Genomic DNA, 25,716 nt, shown 5'->3' on the forward strand with positions numbered 1-25,716 from the left:
TGCAACCAAGTGGGTCTGCCGCGCAGATGAAACCTGCCGGTAGATTATGACACCATCCGCAAGAGATTACATATCAGTACTATGCCCCAGATATGGAAGTTACGGATACGTCTTACACAACAACAGTCGCAAACCTTCTTGCCCGTGCAGAAATTGACTCCTTGGGCATTGGTGGACTGGATGAAGAGGTAGAATCCCAATGACAAGATAGAGAGGAGCTTCATGGCTGTTCAGAGCTTCAGACTGGATTGATGTAGAGTACAATAAAAATGGCATGAGAGAAAGGAGTACTCTAAGAAAAGTTTGTACATCCGGTAGTGCCACTACAACCGCCCGTGCAGCTTTGCAGTGACCCGACTGCACCGGAGCAAAGACAGCATTACCAATTTGAAGTCAAGCCCACCGACTGCGAGCCGCAGTGCGCTGTCTCAGGCGGCGGACAGCGATCAATCCGACTGGAAAGGTTTCAGAAAGGGTCGCAATTGACTGCAATGTGTCGCTGGCCTCGCTGCTGTGAATCTGTAAGCTGGGCATGTGAGACAGGCGGCAATGGCAGTAATATACAAGAGAGCTTTGATGAGAAAACTGTCAGACGAGCTGGCTCAATTACTTTCCACATCGTTCAAATTCTGGGGTCGCCGAGAATGCTCGCATTGCTCGGTCGGTCCCCGCACGGGCGTGAGTGAATGACCGGACTTGTCCCGACGCACGTCTCAGCGAACTTCGAATCTATGTACAGCACCACCTCTACAGTCTTTGACGCTGTGAAGCTGTTCCCGAAGCAAAAATGTACACTTTGCTAGCCAAATTCGGATCATCCACTCAGTCCGCACAGACCACCCCACAAGCAAGATTTCTGCAAAAACATACAGCACGAGGGATTCCCACGTGGTCACCCACCGTAGTACTAGTCTCGCGGTTCAGTGCTTGAGTTCGGCAGAGCAGACGGGATGCCCTATATTCACTGACCTGTGGCCGTATGTATCTTGTGCCGTCAAAACGGAATCTATGTTGTCTCAAACTTGGCTAAAAGATAAGCTGCTCGACGCAAGCAGGGCTTTCTAGGAGACTGTAAGTACTAGACGTGAGCTCAAGGCAGAAACTTGACATGGACGATGCATAATTACAGCGCCTTATCCGATGAGCGGTCGTCATGAGTAGAGAGAGCTTAAAGTGCACGGTGGACCAGCAGCATCGAAGGCTGCAAGCTAGGATCGCAAGACATCCGAACAGCACGGTGTTGACGCCCCCTCTTCTATCGACGATCCCAAGCTTCCAGCTGCGACACGTCTTGCCTCATTGACAAGGGTTACATATATCTGTCTTTCAGCTTTGCTGCTTATTCTCGCCGATCCAGACGGCTCCTAAAATGGTACTGCGCGGCGCTGTGAACGTGCGCCGTGAATGCAGCGGTGCGGTGCTGCTCACATATAAGCTAGAAAGCAGTGTACTGTGTCGCGACACTGCTCGGACAATTTGTTTCTATATTGCGCAGTATAGTAGCAACCATAGTCGGAGAGCCGAGGCTAATTGTCTTGGCCAGAACTTTTCAGCCAATCATTTTGGTCACGTGCTGACAAAGTTGTACATTTAGCTCCCTTGTTGTAATTCAGCAGCTTCGCTGCAATTAGCACACTGCTTGGCATAGTCAGTCAGAGGGCTAAGACAGGACCAGTGAACGGGATCCTTACCTCTCAGCTGAGCGTCGGTTCTTGTTTCGGACCTAGCTGACCAGACTACGCATTACTTACCACCGTTGTTCCACGGCATTCTGAGCCTGCAGCTTTCCACTCCTGACACTGCACGGCACTGTCACGCGAGCTCCAGTAAGGCTGGCACCGCTGGCCGGACAACATATTAAGCAAGCTGTCTTCCCTCCTTCATCGGACGGAGTCTTCGACATCTTCAGTCTTATCTTGACAATGAATGGCTGACCCATCTTCAGAGGCTATGGTCGACGAAACCCTTGATAGATCTGCAGACCATGAGACCTACAAGTACATCCAAACAGCTTTCAACAAAGCTGTACTCCAATGGAAAGCTACCGCCGAGACGCCTGAAAAGGAGACTTATAAAGAGCTTAAAAATCGCACGGAAGATCACTTCATCCAGGCAAGAGCTGCCCGTGACCTGGCTGATATGTGAGTTTCTACGTCATGAGACCTGGCCTTGTCCGCTTCGCAGCTGTCTGTGAGTAACGAAGCACAGCACAGTGAGATACAGTGCAGAGAGGCTTGGATCCGCAAATACAATTGATACCACCACGATAGTGTGATGGAGCAAGTCCATCTGAGGAAATAGTCCGTGAAGAAACTAGAAGCTGCCATCGCTGAAATCCGGCAAGTCATGTCATGTCTATGCACGTCAGCCGGGAGTCAGCTAATAGGCTTCATCTCAGAGGAGAGCTCCAGATCTGGAATAAGCACGAGAAAGCAACTACTAGATCTGGCCAAGGCGGAGACAGCTGAAGCAGAAGACTTAGCCACCAGGATACGCAAAACGGCCCTCGATGCACTTGACAAGATCCACGAAGACAAGGGTCCTTTGATCAACTTGGAGCTTCTGGTCATGAATTCCTCGTCTGAGGATGTTTCCAGCGATCTACCCAGCCCAATGGAACTGAGCGACTACACCGCTGGCTGGGATTGGAAATCCTGGAATCAAGATCCCCCCACACACTCAGACTCCACCCAAGTATCCCGTATTCCCCAGCGACGAGGCAGAAGGACAAGACGCCGAGACCGCAAACGATGCAGCGGAACTTCGGTCCCGAATCAAGAAAGATTTTTTTTTTCAAAAAAAAAAGAAAACTGGAGAGGTCCCGCATCAGAGCCATCCCATCCCTAACGGAGACGCTTAATGCCATCTGTCAGAGGAGACACACATCCTAAAACACCTTACTAAATAACAAACCCCCCCTTTACCCCCCGAATAGAACCCTCCAACCCTCCAAACCATCCATTACACCTCCCCAAAGCCCCCTCCAAACCTAGCTATACGCCCCCCAGAGCAGAACAACACAAGTACCATACCCAATCCACGACATCCTCCTCCGGCAGCTCAATCGTACCCCCACCTCACCTCCTACACCGCACCAGGACCTCGACATTGCCTAAAACTGTAGTCGGAATTGATACGCGGGACGGGAGTGTATCGTCAGCAATACGTGTCGCCGCCTTGAGCGAGCTTCGTGTCCTTAAAAGGCCGTGGCCGTGGGAAAATGGGCATGAAAGAAGGTCGGTCGGATCATCATGCATCCATCTACACAATACGCCCCCCCCCCCCCCCAACAGCCCATTCCGGTGCTCAAAAATCCCGACCCAACATTCATCGTAATGCATGCATGCCCCAGAACTCATATACTCATAAATCCCCAATCTCCATCCCTATCCGCTCTCTCCCATCTCACTACATCTCCTCGACGATCTTCCCATACCAGCCCCCATGCCCCTCCCAATCAACCACTCTGACCCTCTCCAACACCTCCACAATCCCCGCGACCTGACTTGTGAATTCCGCCATTCCACATGCTGCTAGCTTCTCGCTCGCCGAGGAGGCAGCCCGAACCCTGTCCGCGGAGGTCTCTGCAGAAAGGCGTGATAGGACGTGGCTTTTGAGGCGCTGGAACAAGACCTTCAGGACCGGATCTGTAAACTTCTCACCGCTCGATGTAGCGGCCGCTGCTTGGGAGAAGAAGCGGGAGATGGTTGAGTAGATGTGCGATTTCGTTGAGGGCGGCATGTTATGTGCCGTTTCGAGGACTGAGAAAGCTTTCGCGGCCGTGAATGGTTCGCTCAACGAAGAAGTGGAATAAGGTTCCGTGCTGAGGAGCTGCCAGAGACGACCTGCTTCGGTTTTCCATTGGCTACGGACGTCGCGTTTGAGCATGTTCTTGGTGGTCAGGAGTATAGCACCGACGACTGCGACTCTGATGGCTTTGGTCCTGATGTGCTGCAATCTTTCGAGGTCCAGGAGAAGAGTCTCCGGTACGGCATCTTTGTCAAGCTCGCCTTGGCTGATGGCTGTCTCGACCAAGGCGTGGGTATAGATCTTCTGTGGACTTGGTCGATCGGATGGATGCCTGACGCCTTCTGGGTCTCGGCGATCGGCTTCTGCAGTCAGTGATGTGTACGACTCCTGCCACCATCGCCTTGTGCGGATCAAGGTGACGACGTGGGATTCGAGGTCTTTGGCGAACATGCGTTGCTCGTACCCTGGCGCTTCCTTGATGAGTTGAGGCGCAACATTCATGATCATGAAGTTCGTGTAGTCAAGACTGAGGACATCGACCATGCGCAAAAGTCGGAACAGCTTCTCAATCATCGTGTTGAGTTCGTCGCCATTCTCATCTGACTTGAGATAATCTGTCAAGGCCTTCACCTCCTGATCTCTGAAGGGAGCGCAAAGTTTCGGCAGAACATTGGCCATGAAGTTGAAGAAGCCCGAGTATGAGAAGACGCCCCGCTGACACTGTTGATTGATGTTGTCCAGGTCCAGTGCTTCCGAGATCATGGTGTACATGTTGTTACCAGGCTTCAGCATCCGCAAAAGCTTCTCCTTGACGTTCTCAGCAGCCGAGACTGTCCAGACGGCACCGTTCCCGGCTTCAAACCCAGCCTTCATGCTGTCGCAGATGCTCCGGTACAGCTGGTGTCGAAGGTCGCCGTTCCTGTCTTCGAGCTTGTAGTGCTTGTCGATGGCCAATTCATGGGTCAAAACGCGGTTGCTTGGCATTGATGTAAAGAGCTTGTTGATCTCGCCCGAGCCAACTGCGAAGGTTGGCAATGCTTCATCAACCACTTGTTCGGATGGACCTGAATCACTCGAAGCAGCTTCAACACCACGCGGCCTGACCTCTGAAGCTGGTCGTTGCTTGGGCCTCTTGCGACGACTTTCCCTAATAGCCTTCTTGATGAGCATGTCTGCTCGGTCTGGACCGGCGAGCTTCCTGATCCTGCTCAGAAGCATGACTTGATTGTCGCGAATGCCCTGACGGTAGTCGCTAGCTACCTCACCGCGACTGTCATCCTTGACCGTCTGCCAGATCGCGTCCAACTCAACAAACGAGGCGACCATGCCGTCCACGAGTACGCTAGAGTCTTGTAGTCGCCAAGCTGCAAAAGCGGAGGTGTATGCTGTGTACGACTGCGACAGTGTCTCCAGCTGCATCGGGTTGGCAGTGTAGTCGTTCCAAGGTGCCAGACGCTCAACAGATGCTTCGAACTGGCTGATCAGGTCCGAGGCTTTCGAAATCAAGTCTTGCTCTTGCGCACCAGTCTTGTTGAGCAGCACGGCCACCGGATGGGCACATATCATATACGCGCTGAGGAAGGTTCTCGTGTTCAGCGAGGCATTGGCGTCGTTTGGCTCCTGCAGACCAAGGTGTGTGAGCATGGCTGTTGTCGCATCGATGACTTGGGTGTCAGCTACAAGAGCTGTCATCTCCTCGAAGACCGTATTCTGCGCGCGATGGGCCGAGAGATAGAGCTGTTTGAAGGCAACGACTGGCTTTCGTCGTTGGTACAAATGCCATGCTCGCTGAATGCGCTTCGCAGCGACTTCGTCTACTTGTCCTTCCACTTCTACGATCTCATCGATGATGGCCTCTTCGTCCAGTACATCCACCTCTTCCAGCACCGCCAGCTTCTTCTCCGCACTCATAGCCCGTCGAGCACGCCTAATCTGCAGATTGCGCTGGTACTCTGCCCGTCTCTTCTCAGCTTCGGCATGGCGCTCCTCCATCTCCAGTCGCAAGCGTGTCTCCTCGGCCAGCTTGCGATCTTTCACCTCTTCTGCAATACGCTTTGCGCGCGCCACCTCTTCCGCACATGCTGCCGCAACCTTGGCCAAGTACTTCTCCTTCGCCAATTGCGCTGCGACCGCGCGCTCTTCACTCTGATTGTTGCCTCGTGGTGTTGCCTTGGCAAGCGCCGCTCGCAGTCGCACCTGCTCGGCGTGGGCAGCGCGATCAGCCAGGCGGGCCTTTCGCGATTCGATTATAGACGCTCGTCGCAAATGCTGTGCTATGTAAGTACTCTGGCATCCTGTCGAGCCTCGGCGATGCGATCGGCTGGATGTGTGTGATTGCGCCGACGACAGCGAGTTTCGTCGTGACGATGCCGCTGAAGACTTGCGACGTGTGAGTGCGTTTCGATAGAAGCGCGCGGCGATGTGTGCTGGCGGTGCGAAGAATGTCTGTTGTTGCTCGGCCTCCTCGGGGACGCTTTCGGCCAGCTCGCTCTCCCAGTTGCGCGTGGGAATGTCGTGGGCGTCGTTGCCCTCGTCTGATTGCGACATGGTGGGCGTGCGATAGTATGGCGCGTAGGACGGTAATAAGGGTGTCATAGGGAAGAAGGGTGTCAGGTGGATGTCGAGAGCCAGGCAGTCGTGGAGCGAGCGGAGCGGCTGGTGGGGGATGACGCTTGATTCATGGGACCCATCATCCTGGTATGACGACCAAGCCTTGCAGATCGCTGGAACCGACGATTTCTAGCCGAAGTGACTGTATTGCACTATGGTCTCAGGTATACTGTACTGCTCTGCAAACGATGGGACTGCCATGCCATCCTACATCATAGTCCTTTGTGCAGCACACGATGTTGGCATTCCACGTGCAGCGCACTCAGCTCCACGTTGCTATTTGTGCTCACTGCCATCTTCCCACCCACCTCCAACAACAACAACAACAACATCAACATCATGCACAATTCTCGTCCGTCAGGCGACAACAAGCCTCAAAATCGATGCCACAGACCGGGTCCCTCACGAAAGCGCCGTAGTAATCGGGCGTGCAATCTCTTGGCCCCGGCTTGCCATTGTCTTCACCACCTGCTGCAATGGCCGCTTCATACCATTGCTTTACCTGTTCGGCATCTGCCCAAAGCATCAGCTCGTGCCCATCTCGATAGAAGGGGATGCCATCATAGGCCAGCTCACTCTCAGCCCTAAAGGCAACATGCTGCTTCCTCCACTCCTCGACAAGTTCTACGCTCAGGCAGCAGCATTGGCGCTTTTGGTGTGACATGCACGATTGCAGTCGTCCATCCGACACCGCCGCTGCAGCCATGCGCGACATCAGGTACCTCTCAAATACATCACATTTCGACACACCAACACCACAATACCCACCTGTCTCAATTGCGTTCCATCTCACAATCCCCTCCTGCCTGAGCCTGCGAGCCTTTCTGCACTCCACCACGGCACTCGCTCCTACACACGTGCAGGCTCGGGAGCTTCCGTCTCCTACGCACACTTTGTCAGCAGCTGGAGAGTCAGCATAACACAGGCGTCGATTTCGCATACGCATGGAACCCTGCCCACATCGTTACACACCATGAAACGATCACCACGTCCCTCCACTGGGGCACCACGCGATACAATCAGCTTGACGCTCAGCCAGTAGAGCTAGTATCGGCGCTAGAGGGTCGGCTTCAACCTCGAACGCGATGGGGGTGCCGATCAAGGCTGTGAAACAGCTGTAAGGAATGAAGTCTTCATGGCTGGATGTTGTGCTGTTGGCCCTGGGGGAAGAAATCACACGAGGCTGACGATCTCGGCAATCTGGGAAAGAGCAGACGCTCGGGATTCACGCGGACAGCGAGCGACGTTTGCGGATACGCCTCCCTGAGATCGGGTTCGGAATGTGGCTGAGTTAGCTGCATGTTCTGGAGCTATCCGCCATTTCGAGTTGGTTCGACACTTGATCGTCGCTGGTCTTGATTTCGAATTGAGACCTTTCGTGGTCCTTATCGTACAAAGTCACAAGCTATCCTCAAATCTGTCGTAAAAGTCGACACTGTCACGCTGCGGCACGCACAGGTCGGGCATCATTTGTTGGGTTCGCAATCTAGACTCGGTCGCCACCAGGCTTCAATGCCGTCCATCGCTCTATTAAGGCAACGCAAGGCTCGCCGCGAGGAAGAGCCACGGTGATACATCAGGCGCTAGAGCAGATATGGCGGCTTTCCACGATCTAGTGGCTGCAGAATTATATGCGACATGAAAGCAGTGGCGGAGAACTTCGCACACCCGGCATGCGCAAGCCGAACGGCAACTCTTTGGCTGCACTACATCGAGACTCTGTACAGACTACAGGAGTTGGGTAGGGCTCCTGAAAGATCCCCGACTCTCAGCTGATGTTGGGCTTTATGTGATACTTCATGCGCCTTCAGTACAAGTACAGAGCTGATGCGACAATGGATAGATACGCATTCGATTTTGTGGTCATAGCTAAGAAGTGATAGTCCATTGAGATGTTGACACGGCGATGAAAGTGTTTCAAGACAGCTTTGCTTCGTGCGTACGACACTACGTTCCAACATGTGCAAAGTCTGCGTTACCGGCAATGCAACATGCTTTTGTAAGCTGAGCCTTGGAGGGAGATGACCCGAAGATCGACATGGATGCATTCTTCCGTGCCTGAATTGATGCACTCCGCATCTTGAGCGACATGACGATGCAGAGGCAACGTGAGGTATAATGGAGCAAGTCAGCGAAGCTTGGCTTATTCTGCTTGTCAGACATTCACTCGATCCTGACGCTGAAGCGAGTTCTATAGCAAAGCTGTAGCTTCAACCCATTCCGCTGGCCATGAAGCGCCACAGCACTCTTGCACTTCTTGTGCAAAGCTTGTTCACTCTCGTCAGAGCACAGAGTATATCGCACTCTACACAAGATGGACGACCAATCTGCACCGTCACTCCACGCTCAAGCAACACCACCGACGATGTTCCTACCATCCTCAAAGCCTTCGACACCTGCGGCCACGGCGGCACCATTATCTTCCCAGCAGGCAACACCTACCACATCAACTCCAAGCTTAACCCCGTGGTCAACGATGTGGAGATAGACTGGCACGGCGAATGGCTTTTCTCCCAAGACCTCGACTATTGGCGCAACAACAATTACCACATTGAATTCCAGAACCATGCTGCTGGATTCGTTCTTACTGGTGAGCACATCCGTATCAACGGCCACAGGACCGGTGGCATCAATGGTAACGGTCAACTCTGGTACTTCGATGAACGCGGCAATGATACAGTGGGCGCAACCCGTCCAGGCCGTCCCATCCCCTTCCAACTCTGGAATGTCAGCGACGTTTCCGTGAAGAACTTCCACATCATCCAACCTCAACTCTGGGCTATCAACATCATGAACGCCACCAACCTGCACTTCTCCAACATCCACGTCAACGCTACCTCCCCCGAAACTCCGTTAGGCTACAACTGGGTCCAAAACACCGACGGTTTCAACACGATGGATACCCGTAACGTTCTCCTCACAAACTTCACCTACCAGGGCGGAGACGATTGCATTGCCATCAAACCCCGCTCCTTCGACATCACCATCAAGAACGTCACCTGCCACAGCGGCAACGGCATCGCAGTCGGCAGCCTAGGCCAATACCTCGACGACGCTTCCGTCGCAAACGTCTGGATCGACAACGCCACCCTCATCAAAGGCGGCGCCCAAGACAACATCGGTAACGCTGTCTACATCAAAACCTGGGTCGGCGAGCTCGTCTCCGGCGGCGACCGCGACTACGAGTCCGACTACCAGCCCCGCGGCGGCGGATGGGGGAGCGTTACGAACATGCTGTTCTCCAACTTCAAGGTCTTGGGTGCCAAGGCTGGGGGCGTGATTACGCAGAACAGTGGTGACAATGGGACTGCGGCGGGGACGAGTAATATGCTGGTGAGGAATGTGCAGTTTGTGAATTTTACGGGGTATCTTGATGGGAGGGAGACGATGGCGAGTGTGAGTTGTTCGGAGAGGCGGCCTTGCTATAATATTGATTATCGGAACTATACCCTTTATACTAGTGGTGGCGGGACGAGTACGGGGGTGGCGAGCTGTAATTGGACGGAGGCGGGAGGCGTACATGGAGTGGATTGTTGAGTGCGTTTATGATTTATGAGCCTTTGTCACATTTTGAGCACGGTTATGAGAAGCTTGCTGTACTACGTTCGTGTTAAGGCTTAAGTCACGGTCTAGTACTCGACTTCAGCATTGGCAGAGCATAACCTCTCGGCACTGGATTTCTACACAGCCCCTGAACACCTATCCGCAATCTGCCCACATCTCTCCTCACAGACTCGCAGCATCTTCTTGCGAATTTCTTCGTGTCCGCTATTTGCGCCTCCGATCTGTCTGTATGAGCACGAAGTTTGCTGATTTCTTCTTCGGTCACCTGGACACCCTTGACGTCGTCGTCCTCGGCAAGCTCGCCGATCAGCATCCATGGTGCCCCATGCGGATGCGTAAGGTCTTCATACACGCCCAGAGGCCTGCCCTTGCCGTTTAACGGGTACGCACCGTTGCTGTGGAAGTAGACGGGCCTTATGTAGTAGACAGGTTCACCTTCTAGCTCGACGTCGAGGAGTTGAAACTATATCCCATTGTCAGTTCGGTACCGTGCTGATAAATTAGTCTATCATGGACTCACATAATCCGCCAACTTCGGTTGGAGGCCTCTGATCGGGTCTTCTCGCGTGCCCTCGCTAGTATTGGAACTGCTGAAGGTAGTTACTGCCTTAAGTCGCAGGTTGATCTCGCTACTCTCGGCGAGTATGTATAGCTTCAGTTTGATTAGAATGATGGCAACTCTAGGTATAACACTACCTCCTTCTCAGGCGCTCGCTGTTCAGACCCAGGGCTACCCGATCAGGTAAAGCGGGCTTAGGGGTCTTCTAGCGAAGCGCCTAAGGACAAACTGCGCTATTCGGTCAAATCTGTATTCGTAGCCCGCTAAGACAGCGACAACATCTCGAATAACATAATAACGTAAACAGATATAGCTAATCGTAAGAAACGGTTCCTAAATAATATATATAAGAACGTGGGATCCCAAACGAGCTACTAAAGAAGTGTAGAGCTCAACTAGCCCTAGCAGCTATAGCGATCTTCAACGCCTATCTATAGACCGGATACCACCCGATAGCATTTAAACAATCGACGATAGTGGTCCTACGTAAGCCGTAGAAGGAAGACTATACGTAGGTAAAGTCGTACCGCCTAATTACGCTCCTTAATACTCTTAGGAAGGCGCTTAAGAAGCTAGTTATAACGAGACTCTCCGAGGCGGTAGAGGAACACTCCCTACTCCTAGACACCTAGATAGGTGCGCGCCTATAGCGATCGACGCTATCCGCGATAGAACTTATCACCTCTTAGGTAAAGGCTATCTAGTATAAGAATAGGGACAAGGTAGCTTCCTTACTTAGCCTAGACATATCGGGAGCCTTCGACTACGTGTTATACCCGCGGCTACTCTATATCCTAAGGTCGAAAGGACTCCCTAAGTAGCTTGTCAACTTCGTACGGTCCTACCTCTAAAACCGTAGTACGTCGATCCTAGTCGGCTAGTATAGAAGCCTATTTCAAGTAGTCTATACTAGAATCCCGTAAGGCTTAACGCTAGCACCTATTCTGTTCCTCTTCTTTATAGCGACGCTACTCCTAGCCCTAGAATCCTAGAACACCGCTACGAGCGGCTTTGTAGACGACATAAACATCCTAGCGTAGTCTTCCTCGACTAAGGAGAACTATAGGCTACTAGAAGAGAAGCACAAGATCTACGAGGACTAGGCTAGGAGGCACGGGGCTCGGTTTGCCCTAGAAAAGTACAATCTAATATACTTTACGCGCCGGCCACGGTTCTACAATATATAAGCTTCTATCTAGATATAGGGGTACACGACTAACCCGGTAAATCAGCTTAGGATCCTCGGACTATAGGTAGACCCGGCGCTACGGTAGAGGAAGTACGTATAGGCAATATTACGGAAAGCTGAACAGAATATAGCATTATGCTAGAGGCTCACTACGTCTATATAGGGGGCGGACTTCCGGTAGTTACGACTTCTATATACGGCTATTATACGGCCAGTCCTTACCTATAGTAGCTAAGTATAGTCCTTAGGCGAGAGGGCCTACCTATCGAAGGGACTCGTCGCGCCGCTAGCGAAGATCCAAAACTAATGCCTAAGGAAGGTCACCGGGGTATACAAGTCGATACTAATAAGGATGCTTAAGCACGAGACCGCTATACCGCCGATCGACCTATACATCTAGGGACTACGGACCTCCTACTTAGGCAAGTCGGCACAGTACCTAGTACAGAAGGTCATCGCCAGTGTAGTCGTAAGGGCCCGCGAATCAGTACTAGCGTATAAGGGCATTCGACCCGGAAACGAGCCGAACTATCGGGCAAGGGACGAACAGCTAGTAACGCGATAGGAAGGTAAGAAGTCGTTTGTAGAGCAACTATAGAAAGAGAGGTAGAACAACTAGGGTGTAGGGCACAGTGGACGCCCTTAGCCAGCGGGACAACCTAAGGAATGGTCAGCTACGAAATCCGCGGTCAAGCACCCCCCGAAGCTTATCCACTACCGCCTTACGAGGGCATAGAGTAGCATAGCAACCCAACTACGAAGCGAACACATCGGCCTCTAGGGGTACCTATTATAGAGGAAGGTTCCAGGATACACGAATACTAGCTGCCCCTACGGCTATCGCTCCTAGAACGTACGGCACGCACTCCTCGTCTGTCCGAGGTGGTCGCTAGGAAGGGGGGAGTAGATGGCAAAGGCGAGGAACCGGACGATTAGGGCACTTCTTAACAACGCTGAGGACCTACGGCGCATTACGAACTAGATACTAGAGAAGGGCTAGCTAGAACAGTACCGCCTAGTAGGAGCAGTACAGGAAGAGAGGACACGACGTAGCGCGACGAGACCGGCTAGGAGCGGGGGCTAACGGGGTAGTGACATGGACTACGTACGTTCAGAGGGAAAGCTAATATAGACAAGGAGTAGTCGGGGGCGGGAAGGGTTTTCACCTATTCGGGTTTCCCTTTGTATATAACAATAGATATATACCTATATAGGCCGGATAGGGTCCTAGAACAGGGGAATGACAAATCTATCTATCTATATATAAGAACGATTGTACGTAGCTATCTCGCCGATAGCCCATAAGCTATAGGCTCGAGGGACAGTGTCCTTCGAAAGCTATCGCGTATTCGTAGAACTAACATAGAATTGCTTGCCCTCCGACCCTATAGCGAGGCAACAACGCGTATATTCGAATATCGTAAATATCGGCGCTCCGTCTTCTCGACGCGACGAGGAAGCTCTAAGTGTTTATTTCAATATATATGCGTTAGATATTATGTTTTAACCTTCGAGGGCACGCGAGTGCGAGATTAGCCGAATTTCGCGTTTTGCCCTTAGACCCTCGTAAGCGAGTACCCACCAACACCACAGTACGTACGAGCGACTAGCGAGGCGTCTGAACCGGAGATAGGTATGACATGCCAGTTGAGGCACTCCTCGGCTCGGTCTGATCAGCCTTGAAGACGATCCAGACCACAAGAACGATCATGCCAAATCACCCCTCCTTCTTACTTTTCTCGGCATCCCGGATCTACTCGCCGTTGTGAGCGGGTAGATGGTCGACAGGCTTTTGGACGTAACCACGAAGGAACCTCTCTGGCACTTGGACCTGCTCAGGCGTCATGTTGTCGAAGTAGTCGGTCGGGAAGGTCGATATGCTTCGTTTAGCTCGTTCTGGATCGCTCTGAGGACAATGCAGAACACGAGATCGATCAAGTCGACCTTGGTCTACATCAAGGGTGTCGCTGTTGTGTTTTCCTGATGAGAAGCTTCTGAAGAAGAGCAAGCTGAGGTGAATATTCGTGACAACTAGCGACGTGGTTCGTGCGTCTGTTAATGGCAGCGTGTTGCAGCTACGTTTACTTTGCAAGCCGTTATGGATGAATCTCGTGTGCAGGTATTCTCAACTCGCCGTCACGTGCGCGAAGAAAGCCGCGCTATGACCATTTGCTTGTGTAGGTGAGTGTGGCTTTGTCTGTGCGTTATACTGCCAACACTTTTCTTTGATACGTCCTTTGATAAACAAGGATTATTCTTTGTTACCAGGTCGTGCTAGCAAAACCATAATTTGTGCAACAGTCATCCGATAACAACATGGACAATATGTCAGTAACTGGGCGAGAAGGATCTCCTAAGCGAAGGCTGTCACAGAGTAGCCTAGCTACCGATGTTGAGAACTCACCGCGGCGGCGTAGGAAACCAAATACCGCAACGCTCACGGGCCCCTCAGCAAAGCCCAGCGAACCACCTGACAATATCCTTGGAGAGACGACAAATGTTCTGCAACCGTTGCCAGGATCTTCATCTGAGAAGTATGGCGATAGTTCCTCTGCTGAATTTCAGAAGATCCAGGCGAAGGCTACCTGCGAGTCTTGGGAGGCGGGATTTGAAATTCTCCAGGACAAGCGTGGGCCTTCCGAGAATGGCGGTGTCATCGCTCTCCAAGAGCGGGCAGAAAAGCTTCGCTCTAGTGGTCCCAGACGACATCGACTGGAAATGGATGCTTTGGAGAAGCGCATTGAGATACTCAAGCAGGACGTTGAGCAAGCGCAGCAGCAGCAGGATGACTCGACCATCGAGACGAACCAGGAGTTCGCTGCACTGATGCGTAAAGCGCGTGAGATCTACACGATGTGCAGTGCGATCGACATCCGGGGCTACCTGACCTCTTGGAATCTTCCCGACCCGATCTTCGAGCAGTTCGACCGATGTTCGGAGCTCGAAAGCCAGAGTAAAGAGCTCCGGCGTGAAAGAATACGGCTACAGGCGGAGCAGATCGGCAAAAGAGACGAGATCCAGGTTATTCTGGCTCGCATCTTTGAGCTGCGCAGCTCGTGCAGTCCTGGTCATGAGCCCGATACATCGGAACTGGAAACGCAGATCAAGCAGCTTCGCGAATCGCCGGAGCTCCTGACTCTAGACAAGGAGTGCCAATGGTACAGTGCTGAGCTTGATGCTGTCGAGCTTGATCAGTCTCGAGCAGAGAACACACTGTACCAGACCCTCGAAGGCTATTTCTTGGCGAGAGAACTCTTGGTAGATAAGACGGTACCAGATCTTGGACCAGAGAACAGTCCGCAGGATATCTCTGTAATCAACTCCAGAGTTTGCTGCACGCCGGCCGCGGGCAGCTTAGAAGAAGCAGACGGGACGCAAGACTTCGCCACGCAGTTGACAAAGCGACTCGCTCCAATATTGAAGGCTCACTTCCAAGAAGCCCGGCAGGAGCTCGAAAGCTCTCAGTCCAGACTCGAAGCGTTGCGGGATGCTGGTGATATCGATCCAGCAGAGCGTGCACTGGCTGAGTCTCCGGATCATGCCATCTTCCTAGCCAAGCGAGAGCGGACGAGGGAAGTCATCAAAGCCGAGGAGAAGTTCAATGATGTCTGCAAGCGTGCGCAGGACGCAGGTATCGCGGGGGTTCCGGCGAGATCTACCGGATTCAGCGACCACCCTAGCGATGGTTACGGTGCGGACACTGTCGAGGCCCACATAAAGTTAACGGATGTCGCCGGTATCGAGAAGTGGATTGATACCGAGACATCGTCCAAAAAGAGAGTTCTCTTCGCTCAAAGCGATATCGTCCAGATGCTCGAGCCTAGCGAGCCAGAAGAACGACCAGATCTTGAGCCTCTGGTCCTTGGCGAGAGCTACAGCACCATCGCTCAAGCGAGGCAGAGGGGCCATATTGATGTGTGGTTACGCATGCAGACGCCGCAGATAGTGAGCGAGAAGGATGTGTTCAAGAGCAGAGGGTGGCGGATGAGTGTGTAGTCAGTGCTTACATCCCAGACTACGCTTGGCCGATGGAGTCGTGATCATAGAGTAAAGTTCCAGAAGTTTGATGCCAAGATGTCAGCGTAGATTCCAAGTCGTGTCTCGTGTCAAAAATTTGCTCTTACTTACCAGAAATGCGCTGCCGCATAGCTGAATGATGCTTTCAGCGCAAGATAAGGGTACTCCACGTCCTCTGTCTTCGGTTGTGTAGTACGCCAGTAGTTCTGTCGCGTTCAAAGAGACCTCGAGATCGGGGCAGCGTTCTCGCTTGGCCATGTCCGCGCAAGTCGCCACGCAAACACGAGTCCGAATCGCCTTGACTAGCCAGGAGCCGATAGCTTACTTCTATTGGCGCCTTCTGTGAGTCTCAGCCAGGGAAGGGCGGCGTGGGATGTGTATTGTAAGTTCGTAGTCACCCAGGTCGTGCTGACAGAAGAGGTTGAGCTGTTGCATTTATGCAAAGCTCCGCTTACAAAGCTTCAAATCCTGTCCGTGGAGCCGGAAGTTGTGTACGAAGTCAGTTCGAGGCAGGATCGCTACAACATTACATGTACCTGAGTGCTCTCGTATGTGACGGCCTTGCCTTGAGTCTTCGGAAGCGATGTTGCAAGCTGTGATCCGTGAGCTGTAACAAGACGTCCATATATTGAGTAGCACGAAGTGAAAGCGTCAGCAGACCATCCATGTATGCATTACTCGTACCTATCATGGCGCACCCATCCAAAGCAAACCCAGAACGCCGAGCAAGTTTCTCCATGCCTCCCATCTCACTCATTACCCAAACGCTACCAGACCCAAAGGGAAATCGTGCACCAGTACCCAGCTACGCATGTCGAGCTTCCACACACTTACACTCACAGCTTCCTTCGTTTTGTTGCGTCCCGATTCTCCTTGTCCTCGTCAGCGTGCTTCCGATTGACGTCGTGCCCTCGCCGAGACAGCCAGCCAAGGTGGAGGGGCCCATGTCTTTTCCGAGACGCTCTAGCAGTGAGGGCCGGTTGGTTCCCGCCTTGCGCTTGTTGGAGGTCCCGTTGTTGCTCGAGGCAACTGGTGGGGTGGTGTTTGTGCCGTCTCCGAGCGGTGGTCCTGCATCATGTTCACGGCCGGTTATGTTCTGACTGCGTTCGTTGGGGGGCTGGTTGTTCCGCATGTTCCGCAGCTGTTGTCGAGCATGTTCTAGAGTCTCTGCGGCCTGCGGTCGCTGTCCTTCGCACCTGTCCCCCTCTTTTTGTTGCTCATTGGCGAGCTTCTCCTCCTCCGCCTTCTGCTTCTCCGCTTCTGCTTTCTGCTTTCCTCAAGTCTCTCTTTGTCCTCACGATCGAAGCGCGCCTTCCTGTCTGCCTTCTTCTGCTCTTCCTGGATGTTCTTTCGTGATAAGTTGAGCTTACGAACGCTGGCAGCGGCTGTGATCTGGTGCATAATATGAAAATCTTGGATGCCCTTCACATGGCCAATGATCATGTAAGGTGAGTTCGACGGGTGAGGATAGGTCTTGTGAATATCGATGAAGCGGTCCTCCTTGTTGCAAGGATATCTGCCGTTTGAATCGAAGAGGATGCGAGGAAACTTGCAGGCCGGCTCCAATGGTGTGTTGATCTCATCAGTCGCCTCGTGGATCTGAACCTAAAAGCCACAGTCAGTGCGGTACATAGCGACGGTAGTGCTGTACTCTACTTACGTAATTGTTCAGAAGCGGGATTCTTCCCAAGAGGCTGTCCTCCACGGTAGCAGTCCTGGAGTTGATGGTCCCGCTGATGGTTGTAAGCAGAGACAGGTCCGTGCTCTGTGCAGTAGGTTCGCGGACAAGCCCGCCTGAGGCTTCGACATTGCGATGTCCCCAGAAATGAGGGGAATCCAGTTGGTGTCATCCTCGTTGGGATCCTTGCTATCACCTCGCACGTTGTTCATGTAAGCCAAAATGATATTGCCGGGGCGAAGCGTTGGCTTATCCTCATCATCAGGAAACACCCAATGCTCACTTTCGTACGTTCTTCGGCCCAGACGATCACACAGCTTACGGAAATATGCTCTGGTAAATTTGTATTCCTTCTCGGCTTGGGGTCTACTCATCGTCTCGAAGTAGTCGCGGGGGATGTTGACATCTTGAATGGTCACATTGGTTTGTGCGGTGTGCGGTGCTTGAGTATTGGCGTTGATGGGCGCGCGGTTGCTCATCGCAAGCCTATTGTCACCCTGTGGGACCAGGAACTTGCTACCCGAGCTAGCTGATGGGGTGTGTTGCTGTTGGGGCGGTCGAGCGACCGGCTGTTGTCTTGCTGGCTGTGCTGGTGGAGCTCGAGGTTGACGTACAGCCCAACCTTCGCCATTGCCAACTGGATTGTGATTCCTCGGTGCCCGTGTCGCTCTACGGTCTTCCTCTCGAGGTCGATAATAGTCTCCTTGATCTGCGGGTCGAGGATCACGTCGATGCCAGTAGTCGTAGTGGTGTCCATCGTGATATTGGTTGCCGTAGACATGCTGAACGCCGATGTTTTGCGTGCCGGGATTTTGGTTGCCATAGTAGTTATCACCACCCTGCGGAGCGGTGTATCTGCGGTAGTCACCCCCTCGAGTATCGCGTTGTCGGTCGGGGCGTTGCCGGTCATGGCGTTGCTGGTCGTCGTAAGGGCGACCCCCGTTTCGCTCGTTCTGGGGATCCGTGTCGGACACAGGTAGTTTTTGGTGTGGCAAATGGATCTTGTTGATGAAGCTGGATGAGACGGAAGCTGTCTGGACCGCGATTCAGTTCCGCTCGTTGTCGAGGTAGCGAGTCTTCCTCACGACGGCGACGAGGTATTCCGCATCCGTTGATAGGTATCGCGTTCGGCAATGGAGTCCAGCGGTGGTGGTCAGAGCGGAGGTGATGTCAGTCTTTGCGATCTGATGTTGTTGGTCGGGATGTCGAGCAGAAGATAAGAAATGAATTGGATGAGCGAGCTCTGTGGAGCTTTGAGTCATAAGTGGTGAATGTTTGTGTCGATTGTGGCTGGTGAACGATGCCGGTGAATGATTTCGCGGCATGTGTCATGTGTTAGCGGACAAAGCCACTGTTGAAGTAAGGGTCCAGAACAATTTCCTTTCCTCTACAACTTCAGCAAACCTGCCTTCTCTTCCCAAGTTTCACCACACTCGACTCAACCACTTCAACAAGACAAAACGAAAGACCGTCCAAGATGTCTTCAACGCCGCCAACATCGCCACGTGGGTCTGGAAAGCGCAAGTCATCGGACGATGATCTCGCTTTTCAGGTGTCGCCAACCAGAAGGCGCAAATTGACGCACGATCTTGACATTCCCCAAATGTCAGCAGAGAATGCTGCAGTCATCGCCACTGACGCTGGACCAAGTTCGCCTGATGCGCACGCCATAAGCATGCAGCATAGCGGAGATGACAGGACGGATCCAAAAGACGTCATGTCTTCAGGGCATGCTAGACACAATGGTCTTCCATCTTGCGGAGACTGGGAAGACTCTCTGCAAAGCGCTGATGGGTCCTCTTCGTCGAGTGATGTTTCGACAATACACCCGGCTGAGGAAGCGGCGACCGAGATTGTGCTGGAGACTTCATCGAACCTCGAGTATAGCCGCCAGCCTACTTGCCACGAGGACTGGGAGGACAACTATGTGCAGACTGAGACGACCCAAAGACTCGTCGAGCTTTTGGGAGCACACGTCGAGCTCCGCCGCTGGGTAAAGGAGCAGTTTGTCCAGATCCACAAACGAGAAGACATCTTGGATACTCTGACCAGGCACGGAATCAGGCTTGAGGCGAGGATTGACCGCCTGACGGATCGACGAGGTTCGCAAGAGCGGCAACATCCCGAGATCGAGCATCTTCTGGACAAGCTCCACCATCTGCTAAGCGTTATCCGGTCGAAGCAATCCGAGCGGAACAAGTTGGTACTGGGTGCGAATGAAGGTGCGAGTACGCTAAGCCGGAAAGCGTCTGCAATATGCTCGTTGTTCGATAAGATTGATGTCGAGCAGTCTCATCGTTTTGCAGGCTTTCCATGCTACTTCTTTGACGACCTCGCCGAGTGCCAGTACCTTCACTGGCGTCGCACGCAGCTTGAGATAGCGTTGGAACATAGTCGGAAAGAACAGACCATGAAGAGGGACGAGATCTTCGAAGCGATCGTCGCTGTGTTCCGCGCACGGCAGCAGCCGCATCAAGACGGCAACGTCCCTCTGGCAATCTTTGAGGAAGGACTGCACAAGCTGAGGACATCGGACGCCCTTCTCGAATTAGACCAGATCTGCGATAATGCAGCAGCAGACCTGCAAGAGCTTGGGCCTCAACTCCGGCAAGCTGAGGTACGCCTCTACGACACTGTCGAAGATTACTTCGTGGCCAAGAATATGGTTGATCCTGCTATGTTGCCGAGCGATGATGACGATGATGAGCTGGACTGGATATGGGACGGTGGAGAGATGCCTTCCACGCCGTTGCAAGACCCTGACATGCCCATAGTAGACGAGGCCAGTCTCGCGGCAGAATTGAAAGGTCGTCTGGCGGTTGTATTAAAGGAGCGATACAACGCCGCTGTCGATCAACTCGATTGGTGCGAGGAGCGTCTGGATGCCATTCGGCGGACTGAAAATCTCGACGACAGTGAGAAAGCACTAGCAAAGGCTCAAGATCAAGCCTTCTTCTTGGCAAAGCAGAAACGCACTCGTGAGCTTTCTGATGCTCAAGCCGAATACGAGAGGGTACTTAGAGACGCACAAGATGCCGGTGTATCGCGGGCTCCGGCCAAGTCGACAGGTTTCAGCAGCCAAGCCAGTGATGGCTATAGTCCCAGCATCGTCGAAGCCCATAACAGACGGACCGGTCATCTCGATGTGAATGACTGGATCCCGCCCCACACAGCATTCGAGACGGCGAATGATCTCGATCTCATCACAGGTCGTCCCGTGGAAATGCTTGCGCCTAGTGAGCCAGGTACGGGAGAAACAGCAGCTGTCGGGCTCCTAGACCTTGGCGAGAGCCACAGTACAGTTGCTGCCGGGAAAAGCAGGGCTCGGATAGATGGTTGGCTTGCGGTGCAGAAGCCACTTGCCAGAGAAAAAGATGTGTCCACGCCGCGTCGGCGACGAATGAGCGTGTAGCTTCAAGCACAGCTTTTTCTCGTGGATTCCGAAGGGCGTCAAGCTTGTGAAATCTGGAGGGAGTTGCTCTTGGGTGAATGGCGCTGTCTAGAGATTGTGATGTTCTGGAGCAGACATTTCGATGTATATATGGTTGTGATCTTCGCATATACTGCCAGAGATCCCGAAAGAACGCATTCGATAATCCTAACACTGCCCGCTGCCGAGAATGGCGGATTTTGATGAGTCTTCAATGGTTTGTCGTGCTGGATGGAGATGATGAGTTGCTCTCTTTGGCGAGACTTTGTGAGATTGAAAGACGGCAGGAAGCTTCCCGCCGCGCATCGTCCATCATAATGTAGTCCATACACATCGTCTGGTTTGCGTAGATCCGACATACGACGCCCAGTAACGTCCAGAAGAGCGATTCTCTGGATCTGGCATGATCAATCGTCCATTATGCGGGAGATCCAGGGGACAGCAAGGCGCGCATGGCGGAGACCCGCAGAAATCATGGTGGGCTCTGACCACACAGCCATAGGACGGACTGCCTCGGAAGAGATATAATAGGCGTAAAATGCTTTTCCGATGATATTGATGCCGTTCTTGATGATTGTCGAAGAGGTGAAGTGCAGCTGTCACATGTGAAGACCGCGGTACCCCACATTCTGCATCCCTGTCATCCCGCAGTGAACCCCGATATCATTGATCTCAACTTCAAAACACTCACATGCCTACCACCACGCCCACGCCCATATCGCTGAAGATTACACATCGATAATGGTATGCATAGCCCTCCCCACTGACCATGACCGTACTCACCACTCGCAGTCCAACCCTAGCACCCCTCGATCCCGATCCCGCTCCAAGCGGTCAACCACAAACCTATCGAACCTCCGCCTCGCACCACTATCCACCAAGTTCGCTGAACCTTCCGACGACGTCGGCAAAGGCCCGAAGACCCCAAAGAGCCCCTATGCCGACGACGACGCGACTTTCACACGCCAACACCCCTCCTACCTCCAAGGCCGCTCCGCCCCAACAACACCCGGTATCCTGTCGCGAAGCTCAAGCCGGAAACACCTTGGCGGAGGTTTGAGCAGGAGGGTGTCGATATATGACGATGATAATGCCCTCGCCGATGGCGACGCTGATGCAGAAGACGAAGTACAATACACCTACAATGCCAATGCTCGCAGTCTCGCGCAGAATCGAGGAAGAGCAGACTTCGGTAGTGGAAACATCCCCAAAGCTAAGAGTGAGGCTGCCATCACTGCGCAACGGCATGGGCTATCGGGTCAAGGCGTGCCGTTGCGTAAGCATGGCAATGTGAGACGGCCAAAGAGCGGTATCGCGACACCAAGACATCTAGACGATGATGATTGGCTACGACACACAGGCTCTACCGCTGCAGCACTGGTCCAGGAAGGCAAGGGACAAATATGGCGGAGCTCGACAAACCTCACTGTGCCTGAGAGTGAGGATGACGAAGACGATGATCGATATGAGGAGATGGCGAGACTCAGCGCAAGTACAGCGAAGCTTCAACTAGGACAGTTTGAGGGACCTGGAAGTCCAGTCCTCGCAAGGAGTGGACGATCGGCATCAAACTGGGGAAGTAGATATGGAAGTCGTAACGCAAGCCAGCGGACTAGTAGAATCGCAAGTCCAGTTGGAACAAGAACGCCGAGAAGAGCGCAGGATGTGCCAGGCTACTTCGATACACCCGTCCACGAGGCTCCAGCAGAGGATGAGGTCGCCTTTGCGAAGCCCCGGGAAGAATCAGACGAATACGAAGACCGAGCTGAAGTCGACAAACTATCACAATCCAACAGCTTTGGATTGGGCAGTGTGGTGGACAAGCTCATGAACTTCAACCTTTTCAAAAATGACGAAGGAGCTGAGACGACGGATGATGATCTCGGGAGTGCGAGGAGGAGCGAATCGCCTGACGAAGCTCGAAACCGTATGACCGCTGAAATGGAACGAAGACGAGAGGAGAAGGAACGCTTGGCGGCGCAGCCACGCCCTGCGCCGATGGGGGATGGGAAGGATGGGAAGGGTGAAGTGGGAGGATGGACGGATGCGGCATGGTTGCTGAGTGTGGCGAGTAAGGCGATGTTCTGATAGACTGACCTGGTATCTGTACAGTCCCGTCGCAAGAGTGTCCCCCTCAGAACACGTACAGCAGGCCTTTCTCCATTCTGTGGGATGACAGAAACAACACACTTGCAGGCATTTGGCAGGCAGAACTGATGCTAACATGTCTCCATAGCAAAACTTTCGCCCCGTCTGTCGACGAAGACAGGCATGCTCCAATCTTCATTCATCTCGCAACTGCTTCAATATTACAAGGATGGGCCATATCACCCCACAAACGCCTCATGAATCATCGCGTAGAACAGCGTGTGCTTGACACATCTGTCTCTACTCCCGAGTCTGACACACCAGCACACCAGCAACAAAAATCACATACTTTCATGTCAACCAACGTGACAGAGAGAGTCTCCCAAAGAGATTGATTGATGCTGACCAACGCAGCAGAGCAGGTGTGAAGGGTATCAAACCACTCCCCCCTCCGACCGAAGTCCCCCGGGCTTGTGGTTGATGAGTCATGAAATTTGGTGGTCACTTATATAGCTTAATCTGTGGCGTCTTGGCGCACATGTGAAAGTGCCCCGCCTCAGACGAGCCTGGATGCAGCGTTTGCAAGCAAAGCATCGCACTTTGAGATGCTTCGCGAGAAGTCGAGTTTGAGAACGTTGCCAGCTGGATACGGAACTATGTATGCTCCTGTGCATTCCAGACGTCAACTTGGCTTCGAGCTACATACGCTACCAAGCACAAGGCCACACAACCACCGTCAATTATATACTCATTCGGCGGCTACTCGGTGTACTCTTCCGGCTGACCACTCGCGGCTTTTGCACTGCCAACCACCCATCGATGCGATCCTTATCTTTCCCAGTCGCGATAGTACTGTAGCTCTCGCCTACATCCAGAGACTGCAGTACTGGACGCTCTGCGTTTCCCGGCTCGTCAGGCCCATCCATTTGAACGATTTTGCCATCGGCATAGTCCACTTTGCTCTTCGCAGACTCCTCGTTGTCGACCCACTGTTGCACGCAGTCCAGGTCCGTCCGGCCGACGTACAACTCGATGGTTCCGGAAGTGTAGCCGTCACTCGCATGGCTGCTGAAACCGACGGATTTGGCAGGAATGCCTGACACACCCGCTTCTTGAGCGCTGCTTAAGATGTCGAGACATGCTTCTTCGGCTTCAACAAGCGCTCTCGTGCGTCGGGACTTGGCCAAGAAGAACGCATGGTCTACGCTTTCCGCTGAAGCACGTTCCTCAGGTGTCAGATCGCTCATGAGTCGTAGTGCCTCAAGGTGCAATCGGCAAGCTTCCACCTCGCGCGCGGCAGCTTTGTACCTTTGACGCAGAACATTCTGGAGTCGACGATCTACCTGTCGAGACATGTGATCTTGGTCAAAGGGCTTCGCATCTCTCTCCTCTAGTGGTGTTGAGAACTGTTCCCTGCGACCTCCCTCAATCGCATCAGCATCGACAGGATCGCTGATGACGAAGGCCTCCAGACGCCCCTCTGCTACGAGGTGTTCTTCGATGGTATCGTAAAAGATTACCTCGATGGCGCTGAGCTTCTTTTCGACCGCGTCAAGCTCCTCTGCTAGATTGTCGCAGCTCCTTTCAAGGTCCAGAAGATCAGGAGCTGCTTTCAATTCCTCGAGTTCGTCTTCAAGCGCCGAAAGGGCCCTCTCGGCTTCCTCGCTCAGCTCGGAATTGCGGGCTTGGATGACCTGTACCACCATCTGATGGATCTGATCTTGCCTAGCATCCACTTCCAGGCGTGAAGCTTTGAGTTCTTCCTCGATCTCCTGGAGTTGCAGGTCCAAATCTTGACATGCTGCGAAGTCGGCGAAGAATTTGGCTGGGAACCCCCGGAATACCGCGAACCGTTTGATGTTCAAGCCTTCCACAAGTCGATACACCGCGCGGACATGACGAGTCAACGCATTTGCTTCGTTATTGAGTCGAATGGTGGCATCATTCTGTTGGTCCTGTTTGGACCTGATCAACACCTCTATGTCTCGGATCTCGTACTCAAGTCGGTCGATCTCCCGGTCATCGTGCAGCTCCCTCGAAGACGGGATTTCTTCCAACTGCTGCCGGCGATGCTTTAGACCTTCTCCATTGGCCAAAATTGCGGCTTCCGCTGCGTATTCTGCGACTTTAGCAGTACCACGCTTCAGATTTCTACGGATTTCCACGTTCGCTTCGATGTCTTGGAGCATTTTTGCTGCATCACTGACATCTTCGAAGCTGCCTTCCCAATGCTGCCAGCACGATGTGTCGCGATCTGTGCGCTCGCTTACAGGCTTGGACTTCTCGACATCGGCGCTCACTAGAGCACTTGACGCGAGAGGCTCCTCAGCGGACTGTGGTACTGGAGGCAGTCCTTCTCCGGTAGATTCCAGGCAATTCGGCATACTGATACTTCGCGGCTGCTCGCCGTGTACCTTTTGACGTCGTGTTGGCGAAGAAGACAACAGACCGTCATCTGAACGCTTCCGCTTCAGAGGACTCGAGCCAGACGCCTGTGATCCGTCCGACATATTGGAGGTCAAGTCGTTATGGTGAAGATCGGAGGTCAGCGGGATCTGGATTGGGTTCAAATGGGATAAGTAGCAGGCTTTGTCACTTGTTTTCGGGACAAAGCAGAAGAATAAAGCGAGAATCATTCACCAACCAGGACCACGTGACCGAAAGTGAAGGACTCACAGTCGGTCTTGCCCAATCGGTCGCGAACGCCTTCGATCCATCTCAATATGAGAGTCGGAACGCTTCTCGCGTTGCGCGCACAGATCATTATGCGCCCGACTACTGCAACGAGACTGTTCATTCACGTCGTCCTACGGCTCGTCAACAACCACAAC

General features: G+C 53.0%; 8 protein-coding genes across 8 annotated transcripts; 5 read left to right on the forward strand and 3 right to left on the reverse strand.

The window, feature by feature from the left end:
- Positions 1-1,950: 1,950 nt before the first annotated feature.
- CLAFUR5_13370 (uncharacterized protein) lies at positions 1,951-2,256 on the forward strand (the record flags this gene model as incomplete). The annotated part of the gene is made up of 2 exons (XM_047912518.1): positions 1,951-2,141; positions 2,229-2,256. The coding sequence occupies 2 exons, from the start codon at positions 1,951-1,953 to the stop codon at positions 2,254-2,256; spliced, it is 219 nt and encodes a 72-aa protein (XP_047769036.1).
- Positions 2,257-3,408: 1,152 nt separating this feature from the next.
- Positions 3,409-6,297, reverse strand: CLAFUR5_13371 (T-complex protein 11-like protein 2; the record flags this gene model as incomplete). Its single annotated transcript, XM_047912519.1, has 1 exon — positions 3,409-6,297. The coding sequence occupies one exon, from the start codon at positions 6,295-6,297 to the stop codon at positions 3,409-3,411; it is 2,889 nt and encodes a 962-aa protein (XP_047768661.1).
- Positions 6,298-8,589: 2,292 nt separating this feature from the next.
- On the forward strand, positions 8,590-9,857 carry CLAFUR5_13372 (Putative galacturan 1,4-alpha-galacturonidase C; the record flags this gene model as incomplete). The annotated part of the gene is made up of 2 exons (XM_047912520.1): positions 8,590-9,756; positions 9,822-9,857. The coding sequence occupies 2 exons, from the start codon at positions 8,590-8,592 to the stop codon at positions 9,855-9,857; spliced, it is 1,203 nt and encodes a 400-aa protein (XP_047769037.1).
- A 4,131-nt stretch (positions 9,858-13,988) lies between these two features.
- CLAFUR5_13373 (uncharacterized protein) lies at positions 13,989-15,668 on the forward strand (the record flags this gene model as incomplete). The annotated part of the gene is made up of 1 exon (XM_047912521.1): positions 13,989-15,668. The coding sequence occupies one exon, from the start codon at positions 13,989-13,991 to the stop codon at positions 15,666-15,668; it is 1,680 nt and encodes a 559-aa protein (XP_047768662.1).
- Positions 15,669-16,847: 1,179 nt separating this feature from the next.
- Positions 16,848-18,277, reverse strand: CLAFUR5_13374 (uncharacterized protein; the record flags this gene model as incomplete). The annotated part of the gene is made up of 4 exons (XM_047912522.1): positions 16,848-17,294; positions 17,350-17,422; positions 17,476-18,206; positions 18,236-18,277. The coding sequence occupies 4 exons, from the start codon at positions 18,275-18,277 to the stop codon at positions 16,848-16,850; spliced, it is 1,293 nt and encodes a 430-aa protein (XP_047769038.1).
- Positions 18,278-18,844: 567 nt separating this feature from the next.
- On the forward strand, positions 18,845-20,779 carry CLAFUR5_13375 (uncharacterized protein; the record flags this gene model as incomplete). Its single annotated transcript, XM_047912523.1, has 1 exon — positions 18,845-20,779. The coding sequence occupies one exon, from the start codon at positions 18,845-18,847 to the stop codon at positions 20,777-20,779; it is 1,935 nt and encodes a 644-aa protein (XP_047769039.1).
- Positions 20,780-21,538: 759 nt separating this feature from the next.
- CLAFUR5_13376 (uncharacterized protein) lies at positions 21,539-22,885 on the forward strand (the record flags this gene model as incomplete). Its single annotated transcript, XM_047912524.1, has 2 exons — positions 21,539-21,541; positions 21,590-22,885. The coding sequence occupies 2 exons, from the start codon at positions 21,539-21,541 to the stop codon at positions 22,883-22,885; spliced, it is 1,299 nt and encodes a 432-aa protein (XP_047769040.1).
- Positions 22,886-23,625: 740 nt separating this feature from the next.
- CLAFUR5_13377 (uncharacterized protein) lies at positions 23,626-25,395 on the reverse strand (the record flags this gene model as incomplete). The annotated part of the gene is made up of 1 exon (XM_047912525.1): positions 23,626-25,395. One exon carries the CDS (start codon positions 25,393-25,395, stop codon positions 23,626-23,628), a length of 1,770 nt encoding a protein of 589 aa, XP_047768674.1.
- Between the last annotated feature and the right edge of the window lie 321 nt (positions 25,396-25,716).

This window comes from Fulvia fulva, chromosome 12 (assembly GCF_020509005.1).
Source record: "Fulvia fulva chromosome 12, complete sequence".
NCBI lineage: Eukaryota > Fungi > Ascomycota > Dothideomycetes > Mycosphaerellales > Mycosphaerellaceae > Fulvia > Fulvia fulva.